Genomic DNA, 27,290 nt, shown 5'->3' on the forward strand with positions numbered 1-27,290 from the left:
GGCTGTATCTCATGTCGACCCCCCCTGAATCTTAGCTTTCCTAGGGGCAATATCAGAACCCCAGTTTCTCTTTGTGGCAAAAATTTGGGCTCGTCTTTTTCACTTTGATTTCTCCTCTCTTTGATCAGTGGACTATGCCAGTTATTACCAGGGCCTATGGGATTGCCATGGTGACCAGCCAGATGAACTATCCTTCCAACGGGGTGACCTCATCCGCATTCTGAGCAAGGTAAGGACATAGAGTGTGAGACCTGGATCAAAAGTCACTTTTTTTACTCTTGATGATATAGTCACCATAACCAGAATTACTTCATGTCTTATACTTCTCTTGTGTGGATTACATGGCTCCCTCACACATAAATGCCCACTGTTTTATAGTTGTTAGGGAAATTTTTAATTGAAAATTCCGATCCAGCAACCAATCTTCCACTTTAAAATATGAAAGAGGAGACATAATACTAAAACTATGCTAATCAAAATTTGATCTTTTTAGGGTCTGTGGTGCTTAAAGGTCATCACTATGTACATAATTTATTACCATATAATACTCTTAAAAACATTCTGGCTAGGTCAGCTGCCTTCTTATTTCATTTATAGATAAACAAGGTTGTAATATAATTATGTATGGGAAGCTAGCTAGCTCAATTGGTTTGAGCTAGTGCTGATAAGGCCAAGATAGTAAATCCAACCCCATGAGGGCCAGCTAACTGGACTGTCTTTCCCAGTCACAGAGTTAACCTCTAGCCCCAGCTAATCACCTCACAAATACTGTTGTTGATCATAAAAGAATTGGGCAAAAAAAAAGTGGGGGGGATAGATTATTATAGATCCATCACCAATGTGAAGAAGACTCAAAACGCATGGGCTCCTGAGGAATCAGTAGCACCATCTTTGTAAAGAAAGACTACATATTCTATGGGTGGGCTAAGGAAATAAGTTCTGTCCCTAAAAAACCTTATTTTAAACTTCTCTATCTGTAAGGTCAATCAATATCTACAAACACATGTTTGAAAAAGGCACAATTTGCTGCTTAATTGATGAGTATGTGGAGTCTATAAAAGAAAATTGAAAACCTACTGGGTCATTAACCCATCATTTGCCGTTTATCTTTATCCTGTGAACATCACTATCTTGGCTAAGGAATTGTTTTGGTTGAAATAATACCACAAGCTCTTTAAGAAACAGACCAAAGCTGACCCAATGTACCGTCCAGTGTTCCCAACAAGCCCCCTCCAAATGAGGACCAAATTCAGACCTAACCCTTTTCAAGAAAGTAGAAGGCCTACAAGTGTCCTGCTGAGTGAGATCACCATCTTCTAGTGATTTCCTCCAGAGTCCTAATTCAGCCCACCCTAGTGCCATTCCGGTGCAGCTCCAATACACCAGGAATAAATTGGAAGCAAAGAAGGGAGTGGACATTGGCCTGATTGGTATTTCAAATGCCCGAAAGCAAGGTTTGTCGTGTAATAGAATTTGTGTACATTACCACGCTGGCATTACAGGGGTAATCGAGTTATCCACTCAGGTGTGACCAGGCCTCTGTTTGCCCAGAGCCTGCAGGTGAACAAATTAACTGTTTACATTGTCTGAGGTGCCTGCAGCAGGAGCGGGGGAGAACAGAGCCAGACTGTCTGCTGGCCTTCTCTCTCCGTCTTGATTATTTTGTTTGTTTTGCATGTCTTTTGCCTTTGTTAATGGCTTCTCACTGGGGGTCCCTTTCCTTCATTTAGAAGGGGTTGTGCGGTGACCTGCCCTGGAGTACAGAGCTGTCTGCAGTTACCATGGCTGTTGTATGTTTAAGAGATACCAGAGAACGTGGGGAGCCTCCCCAACCTGTTTTGTTTTTCTTTTTAACCTATCCCCCTTCCTTTCCTCCATTACTAAAAAGCTACTATATCAGAGTTTAATCAGGTGAGAATACCTTGCTGCCCTGGTTCTACTGGGCTTCTTTCTGCTTCTGGAAGGTCATGAGTCCATTTCATCCCTTATCACTGTGGTAGCACATTTCTTCCCCCCAAAGCCACACCAGCTGAGCTGCCTCCCTTCTCCATGTTGCTAATCCCTGATAGTCAGAGGAGGAAATGAGAAGCTTTGAAGTTCATCTGAAGTTTCCCTCATAAACCTTCATTCCAGTAGGGAGCCTTTTGGATTGGATTTACCTTTATTATATTACCTAACTCAATAAGAATGCTTGGACAGGAAGGAATCTTAAAAGGCCACGCAATCCATTCCCTTGCCTCTAAGAAGCACAAATTAACCAATTCAGACAGATAGAAAAGGAGATTCCACTACCATACTCAACTGTCTGTCTATCCAGATGTTAGGTAACTTCTAATCTCTGGAATTTCCTCTCATATGGATGTGAAATTCATTCCACTGTGACCCCAGCTGGCTTCCTTTGTTGGAGTCAGTCACACTCTTCAGCCTGCCCCTCACACCTAGATGAACAGAACTGTCCCAAATCAAGGTTCATCCAGAAAAATAGTGTCTAGAAATCTCCATTTTACTTTTCTCTCTGCTGGTAGAACCTTTGTCAGGCAAGAAAGGCCTGCTGTTTAAGAACCTGGAGAAGTCTCTTTCCCTGAGAAATGCAAGACAAGCTTCAGCTGGGTGCCACTCAGCTTGCCTGGACCAGTTTCCTTACCTGTGAAATGAGGGAGTTGTGTTGTATGATCTCTAAGGTTCCTTCCACCTCAAATATTCCCATTTTAAACATGGTGAGGCTGACACTCCAAAATTGCTGAAGAAATTCCACACACAAAAATATGTTTTAGCTTTTAGTATTTACCCAGATTAAATGAACAGAAAAACTCCAACTATGAGCTCTTTTGTTTTTGACCCTCATAAATGCATCTGATTTCCTCCTCTCTCTTTGTATGATAAAAGACATAGCTTGAAATGGGGGGCAGGTGGATAATACGAAGTGGATGCTGCATGGGGAAGTGGGGTGAGAGTGGGGGGTTAGTAGTTTTATTCTTGGGCTCCTGCTGCCCTCTGCTGTTTCTAATAGTTGCCCAAGTATAACCCAACCTTGAGTTCTAGAATCCCAGGCCCAAGGGTCTCTGTTAGGGCCTAAAGTCTTTGGGCAGGAAAGATCCCCGAATGAGAGCTATGTAGCCTTTAAAAAAAGTTGTGTTTGTTTCCAAAGAGGATGATTGGCTGGGCAAGAAAGATGTACCCCATAGGTAACTAAACGCCCATCACCTGTCCTGTTCTTAGGGAAGGAAGTTGGTAACAGATGGGTTATTTATGGGACCCTGTGCAAAGGCACTTAATCTTGCTAATCTTCAGTCTCCTCATCTGTAAAAACTGGGCTAATTTCTATCCATAGGGTTTTGTGATGCTTACACAAGAGAATTTGTGTAAAGAAAGAAATGATAACGATTATTATATTTCCCTCTTTTCTACTGACAAACTCTTTGGGTCAATATTGGGTACATACTAGCAGTTCGATAAATTATTGGTGAGTTGCGAGAGAGAGAAAAAGGTAGCCTGTCCTGCCAAGACCTCTTCATAGAGATGCTCAAAAGCACAAAAGATTCTCATTTAGAAATAGATAAAAGTGAAGAGGCCTACAGTGAAAATCTGTCCCGCCTTTCCTGGTTGGAGAGATTTCATCACTGACAAAATTGATGGATTGCTCAAACTTCTCCTTTGAGGAGGGGCCAGAGCCATGTAGCCAAACTCTGAAACAGTGACCAATGGCGGTCAGCAGGACGCCCGCTGATACCACCCCTCCCCCCAACATCCATACATTCCTCGGCCCCATGCCGTTTCATGCCCACTTAATTCTCCGAGTTCCAGTTTGGGTCTTAAAATATATTAAAGGAAGATTTTAATAACGAAGCAGCTCTGTGCACCCAGCAGACATTGATGTTCCCACATTCCTTTCGGGCCCAGATATTTCTGAACAGCTTTTGCTGGTGCAGGAACTGAGCTCCGCTTCCGCCCCGGTGCGGCGCCAGGACGCAGCGAAGGCCACAGCGGGGTGTTTAGCGCTCTTCAGTGGCTCCAGATTGTGGCGCTTGTGCAGGTCTCCTCATACGTAACCGATGGCTCCTGAGAGCCTGCCTCTCTCGTAAATTACTTCCCACGATGCCTGCGACCACCGCAGAATTCAAGTTTGAATAGAGCAGGAAAAAGGTGTTTGAAAGGCCTGTTCACTCAGCTGCATTTTAATTTCCTTTTCAATCTTGTCCCAATTAATTTCGCAGAATTAATCTCACAGAAGCAACTCGGCAGCATTGAGGCTGCGGTTTTAGTGTGGCGGTCGCTCTGCCTGAACATGAAATAGGAGCTAATATAAAAATCCATCTGCTGTGTTTGAAATACACGCCGGCTGCTGCTCAGTCCTGTCTGACATTCCAAACATCAACAGCGGTGGGGGGGGGGGAGTGATTTGGGGGTTAGTGGCCATCAGTACTTGGCAGGGTTTCAACAACAGGTGTACTCCAAAAACCGTTCAGCCTGGGCACCAGGCATGACAGGGCAGGTGCTGAATCACCCTCCATGCAGTAGCGCTGCACCCTGGCTTAGTTTCTTTTATCTGAGGTTTGTAAGGCTCTTCTGTGGACCAGCTCTGCTATGGGCATCTATTATAAGTGGGAGACAGGGTGGTAAGGAGCCTCTGGATAAGACAAGTCACAAGCCCCAGCTTTCAGAGAAGTAACTCTGTATTCCTGGCTCCAAGGTCTCACACTAGGGACCCTTTTTTCAAAATAATAAAAGTGCTTGTTCGGCTATGCGAGATAACTTTAAAACGCCCATTTAAAAATTAAGCCTCCTGTTCCGGAAGTCATTTATAGTGGTAACATGAGCTGTCCAGCAGATAAGAGTGAGTTACAGAGAGAGAGAGAGAGAGAGAGAGAGAGAGAGAGAGAGAGAGAGAGAGAAACTGTTTCTCAATAAGGACAGGAGATCCCTGAATGAGGTCTTGCATTTAAGGTAAACTGAGTCAGTAGCCTACATTTCTTGGGTTTATGCTGTGTGCCTCAGAAGTTGGCCTTAGGCTCCTCCAAGGGTTGTCCAGCTACGTGTTCCCATGGCAATCAGCCTTGGGGCAACAAGTTGGGCACCACTTAAGGCTATACCTGCATGGCGGCTTAGAAATAAACAAAAGAAATAGACAAAAGCTTAGCTAGGGTGGGAAGAGATTCTTGTGGCCCAAACACACCAGGCTTTGGTTGTCTTCTCTGCTGGTGCAGTTGATATGGAAACAGGAGACCTTACAGGCAAGGTCAAGTTTAACATCAAATACATGATGCTGTGAGATAGCCATGGGCTTTCTGTGGATGAGGATGGACCAACTTTGTCACGCTGAGTGACATTTAACTTCCAGCACTAGGTTGGAGCTACTGAAACTCAGGCTGGATCTTAGCTCCAAACCCAGCTCCTAGTTATCTGAATACAGCAGGGCTGTTCCCAGCACACCTGGACTATGTTAATGTAACCCCATGTCTGTTCTAATGGGATTTTGAAAGCCCAAGTTCTCTACCTATTATTTCCTCAAAGGACTACTTAAGGAATGTAGACCTTTCTCCTCCCTTGACCCCAACCCCTCCAAAAGAGATTTGTATGTTGTAAAAATTATCTGAATGCAGCAGTACTTCCTCTTTTAAGTGTGCTTAGCTGAATGTGACAAGAACCCTCATAAAAAACAGATAAGTTAATTCCTTCAATTGCTTTAAATGAAGGGTTCTTTTTTTTTTTTTTTTTTTTTTTAATTTCAGGGCTCTGAGGGAAAGGAGGTGTTTGGTGACATCTAGTGTCCATTTAGGACTCCTCAGGCACCATTGCCCTCTGCTTAGCTGACTGGGGGATGGGCAGGGTTATTTGAGAGGTAATAGGGGGTAGTAAGTAGGGAGAATATAGGCCTGGGGCGCAGGCTGCCCAAACAGTGTGATGAAACTGATCAATGCTTGTCAAAGAGCTATTATTCACCTCTGACCTAACCGAAGAGGGTGGGTAAGGGGGGTACCATTGGAAAATATCTTTTCTTATTTATGATGATATGAAAGAGAAGCAGAAGCTGTCCCCACCACCCCATTTCATGTTAACAAGCAGGTCAACACTGTGCTGTGATGACGAAGATGATGATGATGATGGTGTTTTCTCTCATTAATAACCCCTATGGGAGGCTATAGAGTTAGGAGGATGGGAATGGGATTTGGGGTCAGCTGGAAGGCAACGGTCATACACCGGTCAAATTCAGTAGAGGCCATTCCTTTCCCCCAGACAGGAACCAATCGTCTAGAACAAACCCTGGCAGCCTCATTCCTTCCAGGTAATTTTTATAAATGAGGGGACACCCATTCCAAGAGAGGACAAAAGGGAGAGGGTGTTTGTGTGTGTGTGTGTGTGTGTGTGTGCGTGCATATGTGTGCATATAAACCTGCTAACAAGAGGCCAAACTGCATATCAACCGTATCCTCCAAACCCTGGCCATTTATTATAAAACCCATTTTTTTTAAAAAGATAATGAAATTGGCATTTTCCACTTTATTCTCCTTACTCCTAAATGTTGTCCTGGACAGGACCTTTCACTTTCTACACACACACACACACACACACACACACACACACACCCTTTCAGTCAAGTGGAAAGTCCCAGATCAGATTATTAACTATTCAGCCCAGACAGAAATGTTTACCTAGAACCATGTAAGCCATGGCAGGTTTAGGTTAATGCTCAGAATCGCCCGATGCTTTACAAACTCCAGTGTAAAAAATTCCAGCCATTTATTTTGCAGTGAATTTATAACAAGTGCTGTTAAAGTCTTCGTCTTTTGACAGAGGTAATAATAAATTCACTGTTAAAGACGGTAGTTTAATTCCTTATACCTCCAATACTGCACAGAATAAACCATATTCATCACTGAGTAATTTTTTACCACATAAATCTTTAAAACTAACCGGTGAAGGCTGTTGAGACTGAAATATTGTGAATTTATTAGATATGCCCATGTAGTATTGGATTCAGAGGTTTCCATTCGAATATATTATGGGGAAAATTTGTGTCTTTAACTGTGACATTCCCTCCATTTCCCACTGCCAGTATTATAACAAGCAGCTCCTCCAGAGTCAACTGCACGTTTATTAGACAGAGATTTAATAATAAACTCCTCACTAATCTGCCAAAGAGGCTGCATGATATTTCGGTGAGATGCTCTATTTAAAAGGAGTTGCAAAAGCTTTGTTTCTGTGTAATTATTTTCTCAAAAGGATCTCAGCCTCCCCAAACCTCTGTCTGCCAGTGTTTCTTGGTAGTACATGGACCCAGCTCTCCAACCAAACTAGAAAAATGCTAACCTCATTGCAAACATACAGGGCAGTAACTTCTATACAGTTTATAGGATTAGTAATGAGGGCGTTGGGATAATTGGTGAGCATACAGAGAAGCTGGAATTAGAAGACATTGCCAGACGTATAGTATTTAAGGCTAATAAAAAGATTATATTGATTCTCAAACTAGAAATAATAGACAATGGTTTCAGAAAACTTGCTATTTAAAAACTTTCATATGATATATTAAAGATACTATTAAATCCCCAGATTTCAGCAAAAATCCTACTACACTACCATATTCATTTTCAGTGAAAATCTGTGCCTGTTGGATGAGCATATTCTGAAGTTTTTCATGATTTGCCAGTGAAGTGACATTTAAACTAACCAATTGATTATATCAGATTGTAATGCCCTCTCCAGATTCATTAAGGAGACATTAATATTGCTAGAATGAAAAGTATTTTTTCTTTTAGATACGGAAACGTGCATGATCTTTTTAGCAAAGAGCTTCGGCAGCTTCTCTGTTCCCACTAATATTCTGTATTTGGAAGGAGATCTAGAACCTAAAAACTTCCAAGGAGCATTGTGAACTTCAAGATTTTTTTAAATAAAATAAAATAGGTTTCTCACTATTAAACAAAGGAGAAAAATCTCCTGGCAGTACAAGACTGCAGCCCATCAGAATAATTGTGAAAAGACAGACTCGGCTAGAAAGGTAAGCATAACACTAGCAATTAATATTCAGCATTTCACGTTATAGTCAAGAGGATGTGTTTTTCTTTGTGATGTGGCTCATAAGCTAAGAGTGTTGGGAGCGACTCTGAGCTCTGTCTCCTTTTTGTGCATGAGGATTAAGAAGGAAAAAAAACACAGTGACAACAATCCTGCTCCATCTGTAAATGAACAAACATCTTGATTTAATAGCTATTTGCTTTGTAAAACTGAGGAATGAAACAAAAATTACTGGATGCCTAAGTAACACTTTAATTCCGAATTCATTTACGCTGTAGCTATGTAGTTGTCACAAACCATAATGCAGTATTTAATTAAAATAACAGAAGTGCATCTAGATATGTCCTGGGGTAGCTATCACCAAATTATAGTCTATGCCATCCGTATTTTATTTATGAAATGGCAGATTCTAAGGTGCAAGTAGGCTGATACAAAAGCGTAAACATTTTAAACCTGCATTTTCAGAAAGGCTTTTTTTTTCCCTGCTGTGTCTTTACATTTTTTTTCCTCCTTCTATCTTTAGGGTTTTTGTTTTGTTTTGTTTTAATGGGATTGTTTTGATGTCAATAAATATCTCTCTTTCTAACTCCTGCTTTTCAACTATTGACCTCCTGAGTCTTCTGGCTGTGAAATCCCCCCATCCCGACCCCACCCCCGTCTGTTGTCATGGAAAGGCTTGTGAGGTTTCACAGGAACCACAGCAAGCATAGCCCATCTTAGCGAAACTTGGACGTGGATTCCAAGAGGGTAGGAAAAAAGCAAACCCTGTTCAGGCTTGGCATGCTTGTTCCCATGCAATCTTACTCGCACCTTTTTTTCCACCCATAAAAACCCGCTACAGTTTACACGCTTGCTTGCTCTACTTGGTGGATGTTCACATGCAGACATACTGCTCCTTTTCATAAACGCATAGCATCTATCTTACACGCACCCACCATCTATCTCCTCGTTCACATTGGCTGTCCCATCCACCTCCTTGTCTGCAGAATTATGTTCAGCAAGGTCCCGATTTATAGGAAATAAATAATGAAAATGGAATGGACTGGGAAAGATAATCGAAACATTCAAATTGTTATTTTTCACTGTACTTTCCACAAACAGAGCATCTATAAACACCTAGTGAAGGTGTTGGCTGATTCCTAAAAAGCAATGCCTTATAAAACATTCTGACAGAGTGGGTCTCTACCTTGTATCTTTCCTTTTCTGTCTCTCTTGCTTTTTGATGCTCTAAGATCTTGCCGTTTTTAAATGGCAAATAATGCCATGTTATTCTTTTCATTCTTTCTGCTTCTTATTTATCCTGTCTGTAATGACAAGCTTTGGTCACCGCTGATCCTCTGGAAGATAACTCTAGGAATTATCAAACAGAAACAATAATTGCAATCACCTTTTTAAAGAAAATAGCCCTTGCAATTACTGTATACAGATCTTCTGATAATAGTATCATTGGATCACAGCCCGATCCCATAGCCAGGGTCTTTTGGAGAAAGGGTTTTCTAATACACACTTGTAATTATTTTAGCCCCTTTCACAGGTCACATAGAAAGTTAATTTCAATCGCTGCTAATTTCCGCCCAACGAGAGTATGATACTTTAAACCACCCAAAATAATTGGATTCAAAACAAATTTAGGAAATTGGGTGTGTTAGAAAGCAAATAAAAATATCCTTTTGGTAAGGAGGAGGGTGAAAGTAGTAAAAATGGCCTTTTTTTCTCCCTTCTTTCCCCTTCACAACTTTGCCATTAAAGTTGCACCTACAGCTAGAAGTTTGTCCGTGAAAAATGGTCATTTTGTTTCTCTGCTCAAAGAATGTTATTAAAATGCTAATTTAAAAGAAAAAGGAGTTAAATATCTAGCGATGGTGCATTCTAATTGCAACCATAATGAGCTCTCTAAATGTGCGTGCCCCTGACACACACAGAGCATAAACAGCAGTAAACAGATCATTAGTACCCGCGTTCATTTATTCTGGCGACCTTACCATGACCCCACCGAGGGTAGGGTGAAAAGCAGGTGGATCTGGCTGTGACACCCCCTAGAGGGATCCAGGAAATGAAGCTATAAGCGGTTGTCATGGAAACGCCTATGTGTGCAGATGATGTAACACACCGACAGGCTGTAGGGCTCCGCAACTGGGACGTTGCCTTTCCCTCGCCGGAACAATCTTGAGGATTAAATTATTCATTTCTTTAATTCACAAAGCAAAAGGAATCCTAATTTTCTTGGTGATGTCCTACTCTCTGCCATTTGTCTAAGGTCTGTTACTTGGTGACTTGTCATCCCCTCTTTCTCCGAAACCTACTCCAGCATCCTATAGTCTAACCTGAAATGCGGAATCTGGCAAAATCAAGTGGGGGAAAGGCAGGAGAAATCTGACATTGAACATCTGTACTTAGAGAAAAATCTAAGATTTTAAGCTAAAATAAACAATACAGACAGTGTCATTTTCTGATGAGGGCATGTTGGCCAAAGACTTAACGTGTACCTGTCCTAAACAAGATGGCTTTGTTTGGAGCAGGGCAGGATCAGGCCCATACCTGATGCAGAAAGCGTAAAACAGAGAGGCACCCGTCCCAAATGAACACATCACCCCGGCCAAGGTGCAAGAAAAAGAGATAAGAGAAAATGAGCATCTGCTCACCCCCTCCCATGTGCAATTGAGGGAATCGAGATTAATAAAAAATAATTCTTTGGAGAATGATTCCACTCCATCCTACCCTGTTTTGCACCAAACAACCTCAATAACCTTACGGCAACAGTAGAATAACTTTTCTTTTTTTAAAGGAAGCAGAAAAGACCATCTCTGGAAATTATTTTAAAATAAAAAATATCCCAGCCTGCGCCTCCCCATCACCCCCTCCCCATTGCACTTTAGATGAACCTGTGATATTGTAGCAATGGCCCTTGAAGTGCAGTGGGGAGGTGATTTAGGAGAATATTAAAGGCAATGTGGAGATTCAAGGCGCCTCTCTCAGGGAGATCTGGAGAAATACGCGGCACAGATGGGCCGAGCAGATTAAACATTTCCGTCACATTGTTTCCAAATTGTGTTGTGGTGCCTGAGGCTGGTGCTGCGGTCAGAGCAAAACAGAGCGGTGCAGAGCTGCGAGCTGCACAGTTTATGGAATACATATTAATACGCCGGTCTCACATGGTATCACAATTCTATCAGCTCCAAAATGGTGCTGTCTCTATTGTTCCTGAATTCTGCACTTGGCACCTTGTTTTCTCCCATCTGCAAAGTGTTTACTTTCCCTCTATACTTTCTTTCTTCATTAGGCAGAGTTCAAGTTGTGTGCTTCTTTCTCGTTTTCTCTTTCCTTACAGCCCTGTTCTGCCTTCCCTCTTCCCTTCCCAGCTTTGACTTCCCTGTCTGTCATGCACACTCTGAGTTTTGCCATTAGACTTCCATCACCAGGGAGGCCCAGCGCGTGCACAGGTGCCGCACACCTCCCCGGCCTCGGCTTGATCATGATCCACTCAGCCTCCAGTTCCGGACGTTAGCTTCAGACATCAGGCTGAATGTTCTCTTGCACTTGAATACTGTCAGACCCTCCATCTAGCTAAAACATTCCTCTTCTCGGAACACTCAACTCTTAGCTGGGGAGTGAGCTTTGTAGACTTGTCTCCATGTGCCCCCCCCAACTGCTTTCACTGACCACCCTGCCTTTCCATGTCCCCTTTCTTACACTCACGTACCTTCCTTCCCCCGACCCTGCATCCAGGCCCATCAACAACCAGGTGAGCAAGTTCCCTGAAATGTAATAATAAATAAAACTGGTTCAGTTGAGGCAAATGTAATGATTAATTTTTATGATTCATAGACCAAAACTGAATAATGGAGAAAAGAAAAAATGATTGCCAACAACTTAAAACACTGTGTGAAACAGCCTGGAGAGGCTGCCAAGCTACCCAAGGTTTTAGCCAAGCGCTAAGCTCCAATCCTTTCACAAGTTCCAACACAATTAATCCACCATCCACCCAACTGACCACTTCCTTCCTCCTTCTGCAAAATCTCTTCATAAAACCATTTATGCTGAAAAACAGGCACCTATTTGTCTTTGGTGAACAATTCTTGTCTCCAGCCTTGTTTTTCTCAGCAGTTGCAAGGGCGCTGAGTTAGAGCCCTCAGTTTATTTAATAATTTATGATAGCCTCAGAAAGAATCAAATTTCCAAAAGCTGGATTTCAGGAGTAGAGAAATCGTGGGCCAATCCAGAGTAAAAATATGTTGTTTGGGGGCTGACCCTGGAATATTGCAATCTACTCCGCTAGGAATTCAAATTCCCCATCTTTACTAATGATAATGTATGATACAGAAACACTAATAAGAGAAATAAGCAATCATAAACCAGTAATTCTGTGATTGATTGGCCTTTCCCATACATATATCAAGCATTTATTGATCTTTCAGGTTAGGGGCTGATTGATTGTTCTCCTGAAGAGGAATTCTCTTGTTTACAAGCACTGATATAGTGAATTTTGATGGTTAAAAGAACAAAAGTATGAGATATTTTCTGGGAATCTTGTTCCACAGAGGCTTATCGAAGCCGAATCCAATGTGAAAAGAGAACATTTCTGTTAGGAACATTCTCAGGGGAACCAACAGTGTCAAGCAGCTTGCTCCAAAAGCCATCATGTGAATTTGAATGGAAGCTATGGGAAGACACCACAACTTTTAGGTCAGTTAGAGGTGATGTCTTAGAAGAGATAAGCAAGCTTGGTCAGCATGTGAAGAAGAAACAGACTCCTCAGCTGGAGGGCTGAAGCCTAGAAAACCCAACATGACAGGAATGAGGATTCTTGATTTCCTTTTACTGTATTTTTTAAATGGGGGAGGGGGTGGTGGTGAAGATGGCCACACTGGGCCAAAGTGCAGATTCAGGCCATAAAGACCTTTATATTTTCCCCCGAGAGCACTGGTTCATAAACCATAGAGGGTTCATAAATTCTTTGAGAATCTGATGAAAGGTCTGGGCCTCATCCCAAGGACAAGACACATGTACACATGCACACAAAACTTTACACCCATTTCAAGGAGTTCAAAGATCCCTTCCCATCCATCCACAGACAGGCCAGGAGTTCACAGACTCCAGTTTAAGAATCTGTGTCCTAAAGGATGGTGATTTCCTTTTGTTGGAACAGCCTAGGAGTCACTGAGCCTAGAAATTGAATTCTCATCCCAAGACAGGATGGTCATTCCAGGTCATGTCTGTGCTACTCCAGGGGAGCCATGGAAGAGCTTATACAAATAGGAACCAGCAGGGAAGAGAGAAATTAAAATGTAGCAATCATGGAGTAGGGGTATTTAATCTCTTTTAAGGCTTATGATAGGCGCCTGCTGGTTTTCCCCCTGATATCCCCTGACACCTACTGACAGGGTATTTGCAGCACCACACAGGGACTCAGGGCCCTGTGACAGGAGGAGCACTGAGGAGGCCCATGATCATCTTGAAACCATAAACAGCAATAGGAAACCACTGGAGGCAGACTCAAGCTGTGCGACGTGCCCGTGGTTGGTGGCCATACTGCTTTTTGTTTATAGAATTTGCTGTTCTTTTTATGGCAGGTTTGGTAGGGGGGTTTTTTGTGGTGGTGGTGGTTTGTTTTTTTGTTTTATTTTTGGGGGATTTTTGCCTTATTGATGGAGATCAGCAGCCTCAATCCTTTTATGGCAGTATGCAATCCTCCATAAACACTTCTGATTGTTGCTGATGGGGAGTGCTGTGTCTATTCCAGGTTCACTCTGTGCTCTGCTCATCCAGGCCAGTAGCTTCTCCAACCAGATAATGGAGTCCAAGTTTTTAAGACTCCTTCGTTTGGGAGGTTCAAGGAGGTGGGGCAGGGTTGATGTTGAGGGAAATAGATGTTTAATCAAGGCTAGAAATGTTTATGATGAGAACAAACTACACAATGTACTGTTTTCGAGTAAGAGGCTTCTTAAAAGCCTGTGCCAAGAAACAAGCACTGATGTGGAGGGTTTTTGGTTTTTTGATTTTTCAATAGTTTTTTATATTCTTGTGTAAATCTATCCATTTTTGTATAATTAACAATTTTTAAAATTAACGTCTTATCTCTACCGTACACAGGGTATATGGATGGAGTTACAGCATGGAGAGCCTATAAAATTGTGATCCCCTAACATTGTCACTTGTAGGGATGTATCCCCACCTTGAAGGAAGAAACAGTTCCCCGGAACTTGGTCCCTGAAACTGAGGATTTCAGGTCTCCTGGGAGTGTCTTGGCTTTTTTCTGGTCTTTCCAAACATCTGGGCAAAAAGAAGTCAAACTTTATTGAAAATGTTGATTCCCAGGAATTTAGTTCTCTCTGCCACCCTAACACTAAAATCCAAGAATTGGCAACTTAATAAAAATGCAGTAAATTAGCACCTCTAGACAAGAGCAGAGTTCATTCAGAGCTGGGGTCTGCCTGGCTGAGCCAGTACTCTCTCCATTTTAATAGTTTAATAAAAATTAGCATAATTAACGAACATCTGTATGATCCAGAGTGGTGCAATTTGGCACTTGGAAACGAGGGCTTAAACATGATTGCTGTGAGTTTAATGTTGTTTTAATTCTTTTTGGCACTGTGCAGTGAAATAAACGTTTGGTGGTGATAGTTCTCGGCCGGATCACATTTGCATTTTTCTCTCTTTGATTATGAGCAATTGTGGACTCCCCAGCAATTCATCAAAGTAGAAATTATTTTAAAATACCTCATGGTGTTCAGACTGGGCTGGAGCAATGCATGGGGGGTGGCAGTGGAAGAAAAGGCGAGAAATTTTCCATTCATGCTTTAAACATCACAGCCCTGCAGCCCTTTTCGGGTATCCAGCCAAGGGATGAAATGTGGAAAAGACAGTCAGATCCTGAGACCTGTAGGTGCTTTGATGAAGCTCTTAGGCTCCCACAGCAGGATGCATATGGTCTCTGAGACTGTGCCATACTCCTGACACTTCTGCCAGCTCTTTTGTTTTGAAGGGCAGAGAGTTGATGTCATTCACTTCGGTTCTCACCACTGTGGTGAGGCCACTACCTGTGCGGTCAGCAGGGTCAGCGTTCCCCTGAAGCAATGGCACACTGACTGGGATCCTGGCCTGTGCAGGTGCCCAGCTGTGCCTCGTCTGCTTCTTGTTTGTGCCTTCTTCGAGCTGGCAGAGAGCACCTTCCCAAGGCTCGGTCCCTACTCCTGGTATTAATGGCTACAGGAGGACGCTGCCAAGCGTGAGTCAGAGTCAGGGGTCTTGAATGGTCCCTAGGAAGAGAATGCTCTCTCTGAGCCCCTCAGGTGATGAAGATGACAGCATCTGATTGGTAGAAGACCACTCTTCACACATATTTAAGCAAGCTGACTGTGATCAAAAGACGGTCAGACAACATTGCACCCCACCCCTGCCTGTGAGATAACAGACGAGCTAAAGCTAGAGTTTTTATGAGTTACAGTGAAAGAGAAAGACAGAGTATGTGTTTTCCCCTCACAGCGAGGCCCTGTAGACATGGCCATTGCAGCAACATGCTGACGTAAGACAATACTCTACAAGAAAACTTGAGGCAGAAACTTCCCTAACTTCAGTGTTGGGAAATGAACAGGAACATAACTTGCACTAACAGCAACTTTAAAATGACCTGACAAGCATAGGCTTAGGAATTCTGGGTAATGTCCCATAAGGCAGTGCAGACTGTAGGGGGGAATTGGCCTGGGGGAGGGAGGGAATGAGGTGTGGTGGAGATGGTGGGGGAGAGGTAGTGGACACCTTCATTTATTTCAGACTGATATTTATTTATTTATTTATTTATTTATTTATTTATTTATTTATTTATTTTTTAAGGAGGGCGCAGCTCACAGTGGCCCAGGCGGGGATAGAACTGGAAACTTTGGTGTTATTAGCACCACGCTCTAACTAACTGAGCTAACCAGCCACCCCCAGACTGATTTTTAAAAGGTCATTCCTTGTTCCTTTTAGGATCAACTCAGTAGTCTCACTTCTTATGGCACTTGAGACTGCCTTCATGGTATTTAGGGAGCCATTTGGGGAACTGTCTCCAAAGGCAGTTGCTCTCTTCCTGCCACAATGAGTTCAGTCACCAGGGGAATATCCTGGAGTTGGTTGAAACTAAATCTACTCAACTGAGAGTATAAATCCCCACTTCTCCCTTCATTTCTCCATAACCTCATATAACAAGTTTTTTGGGAGGTCCCATTCTGTGCCAGGTACCATGCTGAGTGCTGGGAATACACAGCAAACAAAACCAACTAGGTCCCAGCTCTCACAGAACTTTCCACCCAGTGATTAGCACCAAGAAAAAGGCAGACCGATACAAGGCAGCATGATGAACTCATTTCCCAGGAAGCATAGGGCATGGCGCTGTGGACCACATAACTGGGGCCCCCACACAGTGGCAAGCAGAGGATTCTAGCGAATCCAGAGAGACTCAGGAATTGAGATCTGAAGGCTTCTTAGGAATGAGCCCATGGAAGGGAGAAGGGACGTAGAGGCTAACAGGCAGAGGAAAGGCTCCAAGGTGAGAGAGTCTGTAGCCCATGGGAGCAGCGGAAACAAGTTCTATTTTACTAGGGGTCCGCTAGATTTAGGGGGTGACTGACAATGCTGGGCAGTGAGTGGGACCAGGTCATGCAGGGCCTTGTCTACCTTGTTAGGAAGTTGACAGGAGGCAGTGGGAACCCACTTAAAGGTTTCAAGCAGAGCAGTGATATTATCAATGTGCATTTTTTTTTAAATTCTGGCTACAGAATGAAGACTAGATTGGAGAGGAACAAGAATGGAGATACAGAAACCAATTTAGAGGTTGTTTCTGTAGTTCTCACGAGAGATAACAGTGACACGACTCTAGGCTGTTGGCAATGGGAATGGAGAGAAGTGAGTGGACTCTCCTATTTTAAAAAGAACGAGAATTGACAGACTCAAGGACTGATTGGAAGAGAAGGGTGAAATTGGGAACGACTCTTGGGTTTCTGGCTTGAGTAACTGATTGTATAGTAGTACCACACATTGAGATAGAGAACACAGGAGGTAAAGGAAGTTTGGGAGCAGGAATGAAAATAGAGGCAGAATGATGGGTTACATTTGGGATATATTGAGTTTGGACAGCTTGACAGACATACACTTGGGTATTGGGATCCACCACTTAGATCTGGGCTGGAGTTACCGTTGTGATTCATTTACACAGACGTGGTGGCTAAACCACAGAGGTGTGTAAGCTTGTTGAAGGGAAGTGCATCAAGTCAGAAGGGCAGTACAAAACCCTAGAAAACAACCACATTAAAAGGAGGGATAGAGGAAGATGAGCTTTCAGAGAATGAGAAAAAGCAACCAGAGAGTAGAAGGGAAACCAGGAGAGTATAATTATTGTGGAAACTAAGGGAAGAAAATGCCTCAAGAAGGTCCAGAGTGCCCGCACTGCTGAGCGATCAAGCAAAGAGGGGGTTGTAAGAGACCATGGCGAGAAAGCATAAATGGAGTGATGGAAGCAGAAGCCTGACCAGAGTGGCTATAAGAGTGATAGAAAGCAAGAAGTTGGGGCGGTTAAGTGAGGTAAACTCTGTAAGTTTGACTGTGAATTAGCAGTTGGTATAGACTAGTAGAAATGGAAAGTAGACATGTGGTGGGGACTTTAATAATTGTTTCCGGGCGCCGGTTGGCTCAGTTGGTTAGAGAGCAGTGCTCTTAAAAAGGTTGCCTGTTGGATCCCCACATGGGCCAGTGAGCTGCGCCCTCCACAACTAGATTGAAAACAATGACTTGGCTTGGAGCTGATGGGTCCTGGAAAAAAACACTGTTCCCCAATATTCCCCAATAAAAATTTTAATAATAATAATGTTTCCAAAGATGAAAGACACTTGAACACATTTCAGTGTTGATGAAAGGAGCCATTTATATTAGAGACAGAGGTCCAATTCCACCAGAAAGAACCTTGTCTCTAAGAAAGAAAGCAGAAGCACACATTGTAAGGGAAAGCCTTAAACCAGGGGAGGACACCTCCTCTACTTTAATAGGAAAGAAGGCTGGTTGGCAATACAGGTACGTTCCTGTTTTGGTGGCTGAAGGCTGACAAATCTGATAGCTTCTCCTTTCTTTTTGAAGGTGAAAAAGAGGTCATCTGCTGAGAGGGAAAGAGGCAGAGTTGGAGGAGGGGAGATACACTATCAAAAAAAAAACAAAAAGATAACCACTTGACCTGGAATTTTATTGTGTCACCAACCTGGTTTTCTTTCTTCTCCTTTTTCTTGGTAGAACTCAGCAGCCAGGTGTGCAAAAAGCAGACAGCTCTGTGGTACCCCAAATCCAATTGATCTGAATACATATTTCCCATGTATTTACTTCCTTCAAAAGAAAGGTGCTTTCAGGGATACTCTCATAGTGTTCAACATCTGCTGCTTTTGAGAAGCTCTTCTGTATTTAAGAAGCTCCATTCTCAACCCTACGACCATCCCTTCTTTTAAATCTTCTCATTCCCTTTCTTGTCTGCCCCTCCCTGTGGCTCTTATGTCCTGCCTGTCATTACTGATGTACCTGTCAAACTCCCACCTCTTCCAGGGGAGGAATCCAATGTTTAGAGCACCTACTATGTATCAGGCACTTTGATTGTTTTCACTTCTGTGGTGTTACTTATATCCCCTACAACATAGGGGAGGGGTGACATTACCTTACAAAAGAGGAAGTTAAAGCTAGGGGAACCTAAGGTCACATGGCTACCAAATGACCGAGTGGGGATTAGATCCCAGTCTGTCTGACTCCAAAGCTCATTACTCTATGCTGTAAGCTCCCAGGGAGCAAGTAATGTTCTGAGACAACCCTATAAGTCTCATGGGAACTCAAACAGCACTTGGTAAATATTATTGATTTGAACTATGACCTGACTCCCTAAATATTATTAGGGTTCTGGCATTTTAGGGTGTGCCCAACATTCTCTGAAGAAGCCGTTCCACTCTGCTTGGTAAAAGACATGCTCTTTCGGTTCAGCAATGGCACCATGTGAGTTAAGTTTACGATGTAGACAGGAAGATGGCAAAATGAAAACCGAGTTTGCTTTCCTCCTCTAGATGACTTTTTTAAATTTAATAATCCCATGAAGGGTGTTAACAAGTCCTACTGATAGTGTCAACAAAGAAACCACCCAACAGAATCTCCCACGCAATCACCATGAGAGATGAAGAGAAGCAAATCCATCTTCTTTTCATTTTTCAGGAGTATAACGTGTATGGCTGGTGGGTAGGAGAACTGAACAGCCTCATCGGGATTGTTCCAAAGGAGTATCTCACCACTGCCTTTGAAGTGGAAGAAAGATGAAGACCAGGTATCAGAACTGTTGCCAATGCATTTGTCGGCCATGCCTTTGTTTCTCTGTGAAGGATGAGTTGCCAGGGAAGTAGCTTTTCTTCATTTCTCAAGGTGATGCTAATGAGTCACCATTGAAAGATGAGTCTGAAATTGTTTTTCCTAAACTGGGGGACTGAGTCAGTTAGGATTAAGTTCAACTACATGTGACAGAAAACTCAAGATAGCAGTGATTTAATTACCATAGAAATTTATTTTTCTTTTCTGTAAAAATCTGGAGGTAAGTGATACAAGGTACCCAGGTCCCAGGTGTCTTCTCTTTTTGCTCTACTGTGTGTGGTCAACATTCCTAAGGTTACTTCGTGGCCCAGGATAGACATTCCAGCTCCAGCTATTATATCTGTCTCCCACCCAGCAGGAAAGATAAAATGAAAGGAGAAGGGCACACCCTCTCCTTTTAAGGACACTTCACAGATGTTACACACAGGTACATTCCTTTGGCCAGAACTTAAGATATACAGACAGACACACCAATCTGCAAAGAAAGCTTCGTTCTAGGTAGAACCTGTGTCCAGCTTAAAAGCGGAGGAAAGGGAGTTCATTAGTAAATAATAATGGGAGAATGGATATTGGGGGATAACTAGGAATTTTTCCCACAAGCATGGATCTGGGTTTCTGTATCCCCAGGACTCAAATTCAGGGCACCATTTTCCCCAAATGGCATGTATTACAATATGATTGGCCAAGATTAGGAACCCAGTGTGAGGATTCCTATGGAACATAATCAAATTAACTTGGGTAATAAAGAATAATTAACTTAGGTAATAAAAGATATGGCTTGCATTTTATGAGCAAGAACCACATCATATTTTAAAACAGTGGAGTGAGTGCTTGCTTTGGGTGGGATAACTTTGTAGTTGCTTTGGCACAGAGTGGGTTTTGTGTAGAATTAGGATGGCGATGGAGGGCACCCAAGGTTAGCATGATGTCGCTAGCTCCATCTTCCGGCCTGAAATGGGAGCAGACTTTATTGCTGGGGGTGAAGGATGACATGGGACAGGGATACAAACTGTCCTTGGAATCTTCCAGACCAGGGCCCACTCTAGTGTGCAGCTCAGTGGATTCATTTAGGAAAATACATAAGGATAGATCTTACTTTCCAATGCCCTTGTACAACCATAAAGCACTAGCTTGGGCCTGTCACTCAAGGTTTGACTTTATGACTTTCCTGACGAAGACTCCATTTCCTGGCCATGAATGCAGAAGGGTTGGAATTTTGCTGTCAAATCTAAACAGACTCACCCTACTTCACTTTGTCATTTATTTAATGACAAAGTTGTTTATCTCCTCTTTCTCTTTGACGCAACAATTCCACACCTAGGAGTTTATCCTATAGCTACACTTGCACACATGCAAAATGATATACACACAGGTTATTTGTTTGTAATAGCAAACCACTGGAAATGACCTGAATGTTCAACAGAGACCTAGCCAAATAACTGTAGTACATTCCTAGAATTGAATACTACGTAACAGTAAAAAAAGGAAGGAAGCTCTGCACTGATATGGAATACATTCTCAGATATGGTGCAAAGTTTAAAAAAAAAAAAGGCAACAAAGAAGGGTGGGCCTAATCTCCATTTGTGTGAAAAGGGAGTCTCCAATTGCATATATAGTATATGAGATATCTCTGGAAAGAGAAAGAAAATGCTAACACTGGTTACCTCCAAGGACAGAGAAGCTGCAGGACTGTGAGACCGGGTAAGAAGGAGACAGTTTTTACTCTGTGCCTTTTTATACCTTCTATATTTTGAATCATAAAAGCAAATTTATATATTTTTCCTCCTTTAGGACACATATCCCTCTCTCCATCCTGCCTTTATGAAGAAACTGATCATCAAGACTTCCCACTCCCTACTCCTGCCATCCCATCAACATCATGGACTCTTCTCTTTACTGAAGAGACCCAAGTCTCTGACACCTTGTAGTAACTTTGAACCACCAATAAGACAAGTGGGAAGAGGCATATTCAGCAGACCTGTTCCTAAACCTGCCTTGTCATAACTCACCCCATCTCTAACCATGTCCACACAGCCACTTCTGTCCTTTCCATAGGTTTGTCACAGAGAAGGTGAGAGAGAAGGAAATCTTTAGAGGAGGAAGCTGCTGGTTGTTTTGGCTGATTTGAAAAGCACAAATAAACTTCAGATTTGATTCCTTGCCCTGTGTGATGGTGTTGAGTTTCTTTGTGTAATGGTATCCAAAATGCCAGTTCTGGACATTCTCACCACCTCCAAACAAAGTAGGAAAGGAGAGCCAGAGAGCAAACTGAAGCCAGCTAGAGAAGGGGACTTGCGATTGTCTTTCAGGGTAGGGTCATCTCTGGAACCGAGGCCTGACTGGTTATGGCTTGGCTTCGCAGACTTCCTTTGGCTGCCTCCTTGGTCATTTTTTCTTATGTGCTGAACTCTCTGAAATGAGACGGGGTTAGCAGCACGTCCCTGGAATCAGCACATTGGAGAGTTCCTTTTCGGCCTGGGTTAACTCCCCCTCTGTGGCCTGCACCCCTAGACAGGGGCCAAAGAAGTGCTTTGAGGAGAGCTTGCGTATACACAGCCCTGTTTCCTTTTCCTGTTACTTCTACCTAGCACTTCAGTTACCTGTGCCTTGCAGAGGAAGTAAAACATAGTGGTTAAGAACATAAACTCGGGAACCAGACAGCGGGGAAATAAGCCCCAGTTCCCCTTTTACTCCGTGTGTTCTCTAGAGCAAGTTACTTGATCTTTTATGCTTCAATTTGCTCACCTTAGAAGAGGTATACTCCATCTCACCGAGTCATTGGAGAGATTAAAGGACAAAACTCTGCAATGTCCTTAGAAAAATGCCTGGTACATAGTAACTGCTCAATAAGGATTAGCTATTATTATTGCCTGACATTACATGAGAAATGTTGAAAACTGAGCAGCTACAGAAATTGCCTGTTGCCTATTCAGAGCAGTCCTGGATTGGCAGTAGCCTTCCTCACCTCTGTAACAACCATGTTATAGCCCTGCAGTAAGACAGACATGTCACATGACCAAGAGAAACCAGGGAGCAAAAGATTCTATGCCAGCTATTCATTTCCAGATTTTCTGACCCAGGAGTAAAAAACAAGGGAGCTTTTTGTGTATGTGATGGATAAAGAGGTAAGAGAAGGGGACGATTTAAGTCTGGGAGGGAAAAAGAAGAGAAAAGGCAATACAGAACAGTCCATAACGTCCCCTCCTTTTTACACAGGGTGCAAGAGGAGAAGGAACCACTAGGTGGCAGCATATGAGCAGATGAACCAAAGAGAACCAATTGCCTCCGGCTTTAGGAACCTTTGCACCAATTCCAACCTACAGGTAAAGACAATGGGCATTGTTCTAATATGTTTAACTGAGGGAACAAAGAGAAACTCCCCTATCCCTCCCGGGAGAACGCCCCCAGGGACCCAAGTCTGGAAGGCTGGGAGGCTAAGAGGAGAGAATAGCATTGTGCTACTGCTCTGTGACTGAGTGAGCACAGCAGAAGAGGAAGGGCAGGTATCTGGGGAGATGAAAAGGGGGCAAGGTCAAGGTAACTACTCTCTGCACAGTTCCAGGTCTCTCAATAGCATGGCCATTGGCTTTCAGCGTTTAAAACAAAATCTCCTTAGTGCAATAGTCCCTTCTGTACCTGTTGACCTGAGGAAAACAACCATTTGCCCTGCTGCAAGAGTCTTTCAGCACCCTCATCGACTGCAGGGTAGGCACCACACTCAGACCTCTGACCCTTCTAGCTGTGACACTCAGTGGAAAAAGACATTAGACCGGCCCTAAAAGATATCAACAGATGGACTGATTGGAAATCTGGTCCATGCCATCTGGTCTTCTCTGACATTGTTCCATGCAGGAAAAGATAGAGCAAGATCGATGGGTTGATGAGACTATTTACAGGGCATTCTCTGTTAGGGGAAAATTCTAAAGGAGACCTTGGATAAGCAGCAGATTCCTACAGTCAGTCTTTCTGGAGCTCAGCCTCACCTAGCAAACTGCTCCCCACTCAATTGGACAGCACCATCTTCCCAACTGCCTCAGAAAGCAACTGGCTAATCAGATTACCACTTCTCTGACTTCACCAACCAAATCCCCACCTTACTGCCTGTGACTAACTGGATAACTGGGGCATTAGACAACTAACCACATTGTATGTAAAATGGGTTCTCAATAGCTACTAATTGCTCTGCGGGTGAAACAGGAGAGGGTTAGAGGAGGGGAGGCACTTTTCCTTTCTTGCTTTTATGTAAAGAGAAAATAAGAAAGCTCAGATCCAAAATTTAAGAAGCAAATGTGTAGTTGCCTTTTACAGATGAATAATTTACACAGGACTTACATCCACTAGATACTCTGACCTGGGGCTGGTACAGTTTGGTCTGTGTTGTCCACACTAATATCTGAGAATACTAAATGCTCTGAAAGCAGTCGTTCACGTACATTTCATTAAAAATACATTTTTTCTAGTGTGTTTTCTCTGTCATCCATATCACAAAATAGCACATTGTTTTGCAGTTACCTCAATATTAAATTTTCCCACACGATGGCCTATTATCTCTCTTAAAAATCTGTATTTAACTCAAAACCAACTACATCTTTCCCTCTGGTGAATAAAAATGGGAAAGAGAATTCCTATTAAGTCTCATTCCCCAAACCCAGACAGTTTGATTCCATTTAAAGTGAGAGCAATGACAAAAAGTGGGGCTGACTAGATAGCCTCCCTCCTGTTTGAGACAGATGCTTTATCTAAACACAATATGTAAGAAATAGCCTGGATTTCAAGTTATTATTAACTTTTTTTTTTTTAGCACTTTAGCTTGCTCACTTATTTGTAATCAGTTAGTCTTTCCAAGTGTCAAAACTGAGGATCTGAAATGTGGTGACTTAGACAAAAATCACACAAAATCTGCTGTGGAAGAGGAAATGAAAGACTTGAAACGAAAGATTCTTGAAATTCTCAGTCTGCTGCTTAGCTTCTTGAATCACTCACGTTCTACTGCAGTTAGACACCTCCAATGACACATTTTCAAAATCTGTATTTCATGCCAGTCACTTGCGCACAATAAAGCAGTGGTGTCAATGCAAAGAGCAGGATTGGGGGATGGGTGGCAAACTCCTGCCTTTAAAAACTAGCCTGAGAAAGATGGAGTTGAAAAGTATGTATGTTTTTTTTTCTTTTCTTTTTTTTTTTTTTTTCCTCAGATGCCAGGGACAGAGATGCTTTAATCTTTGGCCAAAAAAAGCCCTCCCCGCAGGTGTCCCCACCAGGAGCGGCTTTCAAAGGATAAATCTTGAGTGGCACTGATTTGCTAATTCCCAGAGCACCAGCAAAATCGGTGGAGCTGACTTAGAAAAAGCAGCCGTCTACACAGAGGATTATCCCTGCTACACAGCCCAGTGACTCAAGCTAATTTTCTAGTTTGTGGATTACCATAGTCCCTTGCTCCTCCCCTCCCCTCCTGACCAACCATTTCATTTCCCATTAGAATTTACAGAGATTGGGAAGGGAGTTTGAAACTTACAACTAAAAAGAGAAAAGAGATTTTTCTTCTTCAAGGGATTTGAATTATTCTCCCTATTTTCCTATCAATAACTGTTCAGAAAACATGCCGGGTTTTGGGGGGTTTTTTTCGTTAGTATAAATCGATGAACGTTCTTTTGCAACTCTTTGGGATTCAATTAATAATACATTTTAAAATGTAGCCCATTTTGTACAAAAATCTTTTATAAATCTAATCCCCACCCCCCAAAAAAACTATTGTATTAGAGGAAACAGGCATAATTAATAGGATGAGCATGTAATTTATGTTCCAAACAGACACTTTTGAGACTGAAAGGGGGAGTTATTAATAATGACTCCAAGACCACGCCAGGATGAGTGGTCAACCTAAAAATAAGGCAAAATGGGTTGCCCGGTCACCAGGGGAGTGGGCAGTAGATAGACTACCTGGCTCTCTTGGTATGATGCTTGGCAATGTCCCTTTTAATGAAGTCCTCTCCCTTGCAGGCCTGTTTCCCAGGCAAACCCTGCCAACTAGGCTTTCTTTTCCCGATGCCCAGCCTGTTCTGAGAGGTCTGGTGTCCCTGGCATCACACTGCTTGTGGGGCTGGCCAGCTGACAGCAGCTGTGTGTGTTCTGTTCCCTCATGGGGCCCCATCACAACCTGCCACCCCTCCGCCTGGCAGAGTGCCACAGAGGGAAGCATTTTTGTGGCACTGGGCAATAGTATGCCACTTCCTTGCCTCCTGTGATTGGAGTAAGTTCCAAGAGGCTTCTAGCCCTGGTCCTCAAACACAGCATCTGGTTGAATTGCAGACACTCTTAACCTGATGGTGAGCAGCTGGTCACCTTTTATCCCCCCACATCCAATCATGGAACAGAAAACAGGCTGCAAACACTTCCCTTTTCCCCACGGTCAGACATTCCACCCAGCATGGCTCTGCCTTGAATCACCAAGGTGGCACATGTACACCACCTACATTTACTGGATGCCGCTCACGGTAGGCACCCTGCTTGGCCTGTCACTAACCTATTTCACCTCTGGGAAAGCGCCTGGCATCTGGGGTTTGGAGTTCATTTCTTCAACATCTCCAAGGCAGTGCAGTGGAAGTTTGGTGGAGAGGTTGGCTTGGAGCTTATTACTTCATTCTGTTGGTGCAGGGTTTCTAAACCAGGCACAATTGACATTTTGGGCCAGAAAATCTTATGTTGGGGGCACTGTAGAATGGACGTTCAGCAGCATCCCTGGTCTTTACACATTAGATGCCAGTAGTACCCTCCACCACCCCGTTCTGACAACCAAAAATGTCTCCAGACATTGCCAAATGTTCCCTGGGAACACAGTCAGCCCAGGCTGAGTCCCACTGTATCGAGGCACTTGGGTGTGCTTAGGACCAAGCAGAGAAACTGCCCTGCCTTCTACAAGTTTTGCTTTAGTGACAGGGAGAAGCTTACAGCTAGCTTGGGAAGACATCAAATGTAAATGCCATGAATTCCTCAGCATTTAAGAACCAGCTAGCCAGCCCCTCGGCTCCACAAGCACCTTTGACATTTGCTCCCCGGCACTGCTGCAGATTTGCAGTAGAGAAATGATGTTTTCAAATGAATAAGCCCATACTCGCCAATTTAGAACTGCATTACAGCGAGTCTCTCGTGTCTACAGCTCTGTGGTTACTGTCCGTTTCCCTTTGCAGTGGCAGTAATCTCTGAAACTTCATCGGGACCAAGGGGAATGCTGTGTACTACCTGAAGAAACACACGCTCAGAGAAGCAGCGCAGAAGACAGCTGCAGCTGAAAGGCGAGTGTTCTGGTTCCCTCCGCTTTGCACTGGGCCGGGCTGGTGCCGTGCTCACTTCAGTCCCCAGGCAGAAGTGGGGAGTCAAGACAGAGTGGCATCTCGTGGCTGTGATTTTCCTGGCCCTTCATGTTAGTTTAGGGGCAAGTTTCCTCCTACAAAATGACTCCCAGGAGCTCTGTCAAGAACTGAAAAAAGAAAGCAAAACACAACCGAAACCATTGCCTTCTTAGGAGGCCGAGATAGGCAGAGGGGTCCGGTGTCTTTGTTGTCTCCGCCGAGGCAGGCCAGACAGGATGGCCAGCACTGGCCCTGGTGCCAGCGGAGCCGTCGATGCGGCCTCCCACGGGCCCTGAATCGGAGGCACCTGGAAGGGTTATTAGCAGGATTGGAACTCATCCCTCTGCTGGGACTAGATCATAATTACAGTAATTTTCTAATAGAGCTCGGCAGTAGGACTGTTTAATCAGCATCTGACTCCCTTGTGCTCCCAGCCCTCATCACTCAAGGAGAGGAGTGGGATGGCGCTTAAAGAGACAGTGCCCGCCTTTCAGCATTTGGAACAGATGTGCCCTAATTGGTAGAATATATCTAAGTCTCGTAGCTTATAGCAGGCAGGTTGCATTG

General features: G+C 43.4%; 1 protein-coding gene across 1 annotated transcript in view; it reads left to right on the plus strand.

The window, feature by feature from the left end:
- The window catches only part of SKAP1 (src kinase associated phosphoprotein 1), a 269,771-nt gene extending 248,237 nt beyond the window's left edge, over window positions 1–21,534 (plus strand). Inside the window, exons 11-13 of the mRNA XM_019740642.3 lie at window positions 129–229; window positions 19,225–19,333; window positions 21,166–21,534. Of these exons, the coding sequence (XP_019596201.3) occupies window positions 129–229; window positions 19,225–19,326 (203 nt within the window). The 3' untranslated portion in view covers window positions 19,327–19,333; window positions 21,166–21,534. The remainder of the gene's footprint in view (window positions 1–128; window positions 230–19,224; window positions 19,334–21,165) is intronic.
- The last annotated feature ends 5,756 nt before the right edge of the window (window positions 21,535–27,290 follow it).

Source organism: Rhinolophus sinicus, chromosome 12 (genome assembly GCF_057876585.1).
Source record: "Rhinolophus sinicus isolate RSI-liver-muscle chromosome 12, RSI-T2T, whole genome shotgun sequence".
Lineage (NCBI taxonomy): Eukaryota > Metazoa > Chordata > Mammalia > Chiroptera > Rhinolophidae > Rhinolophus > Rhinolophus sinicus.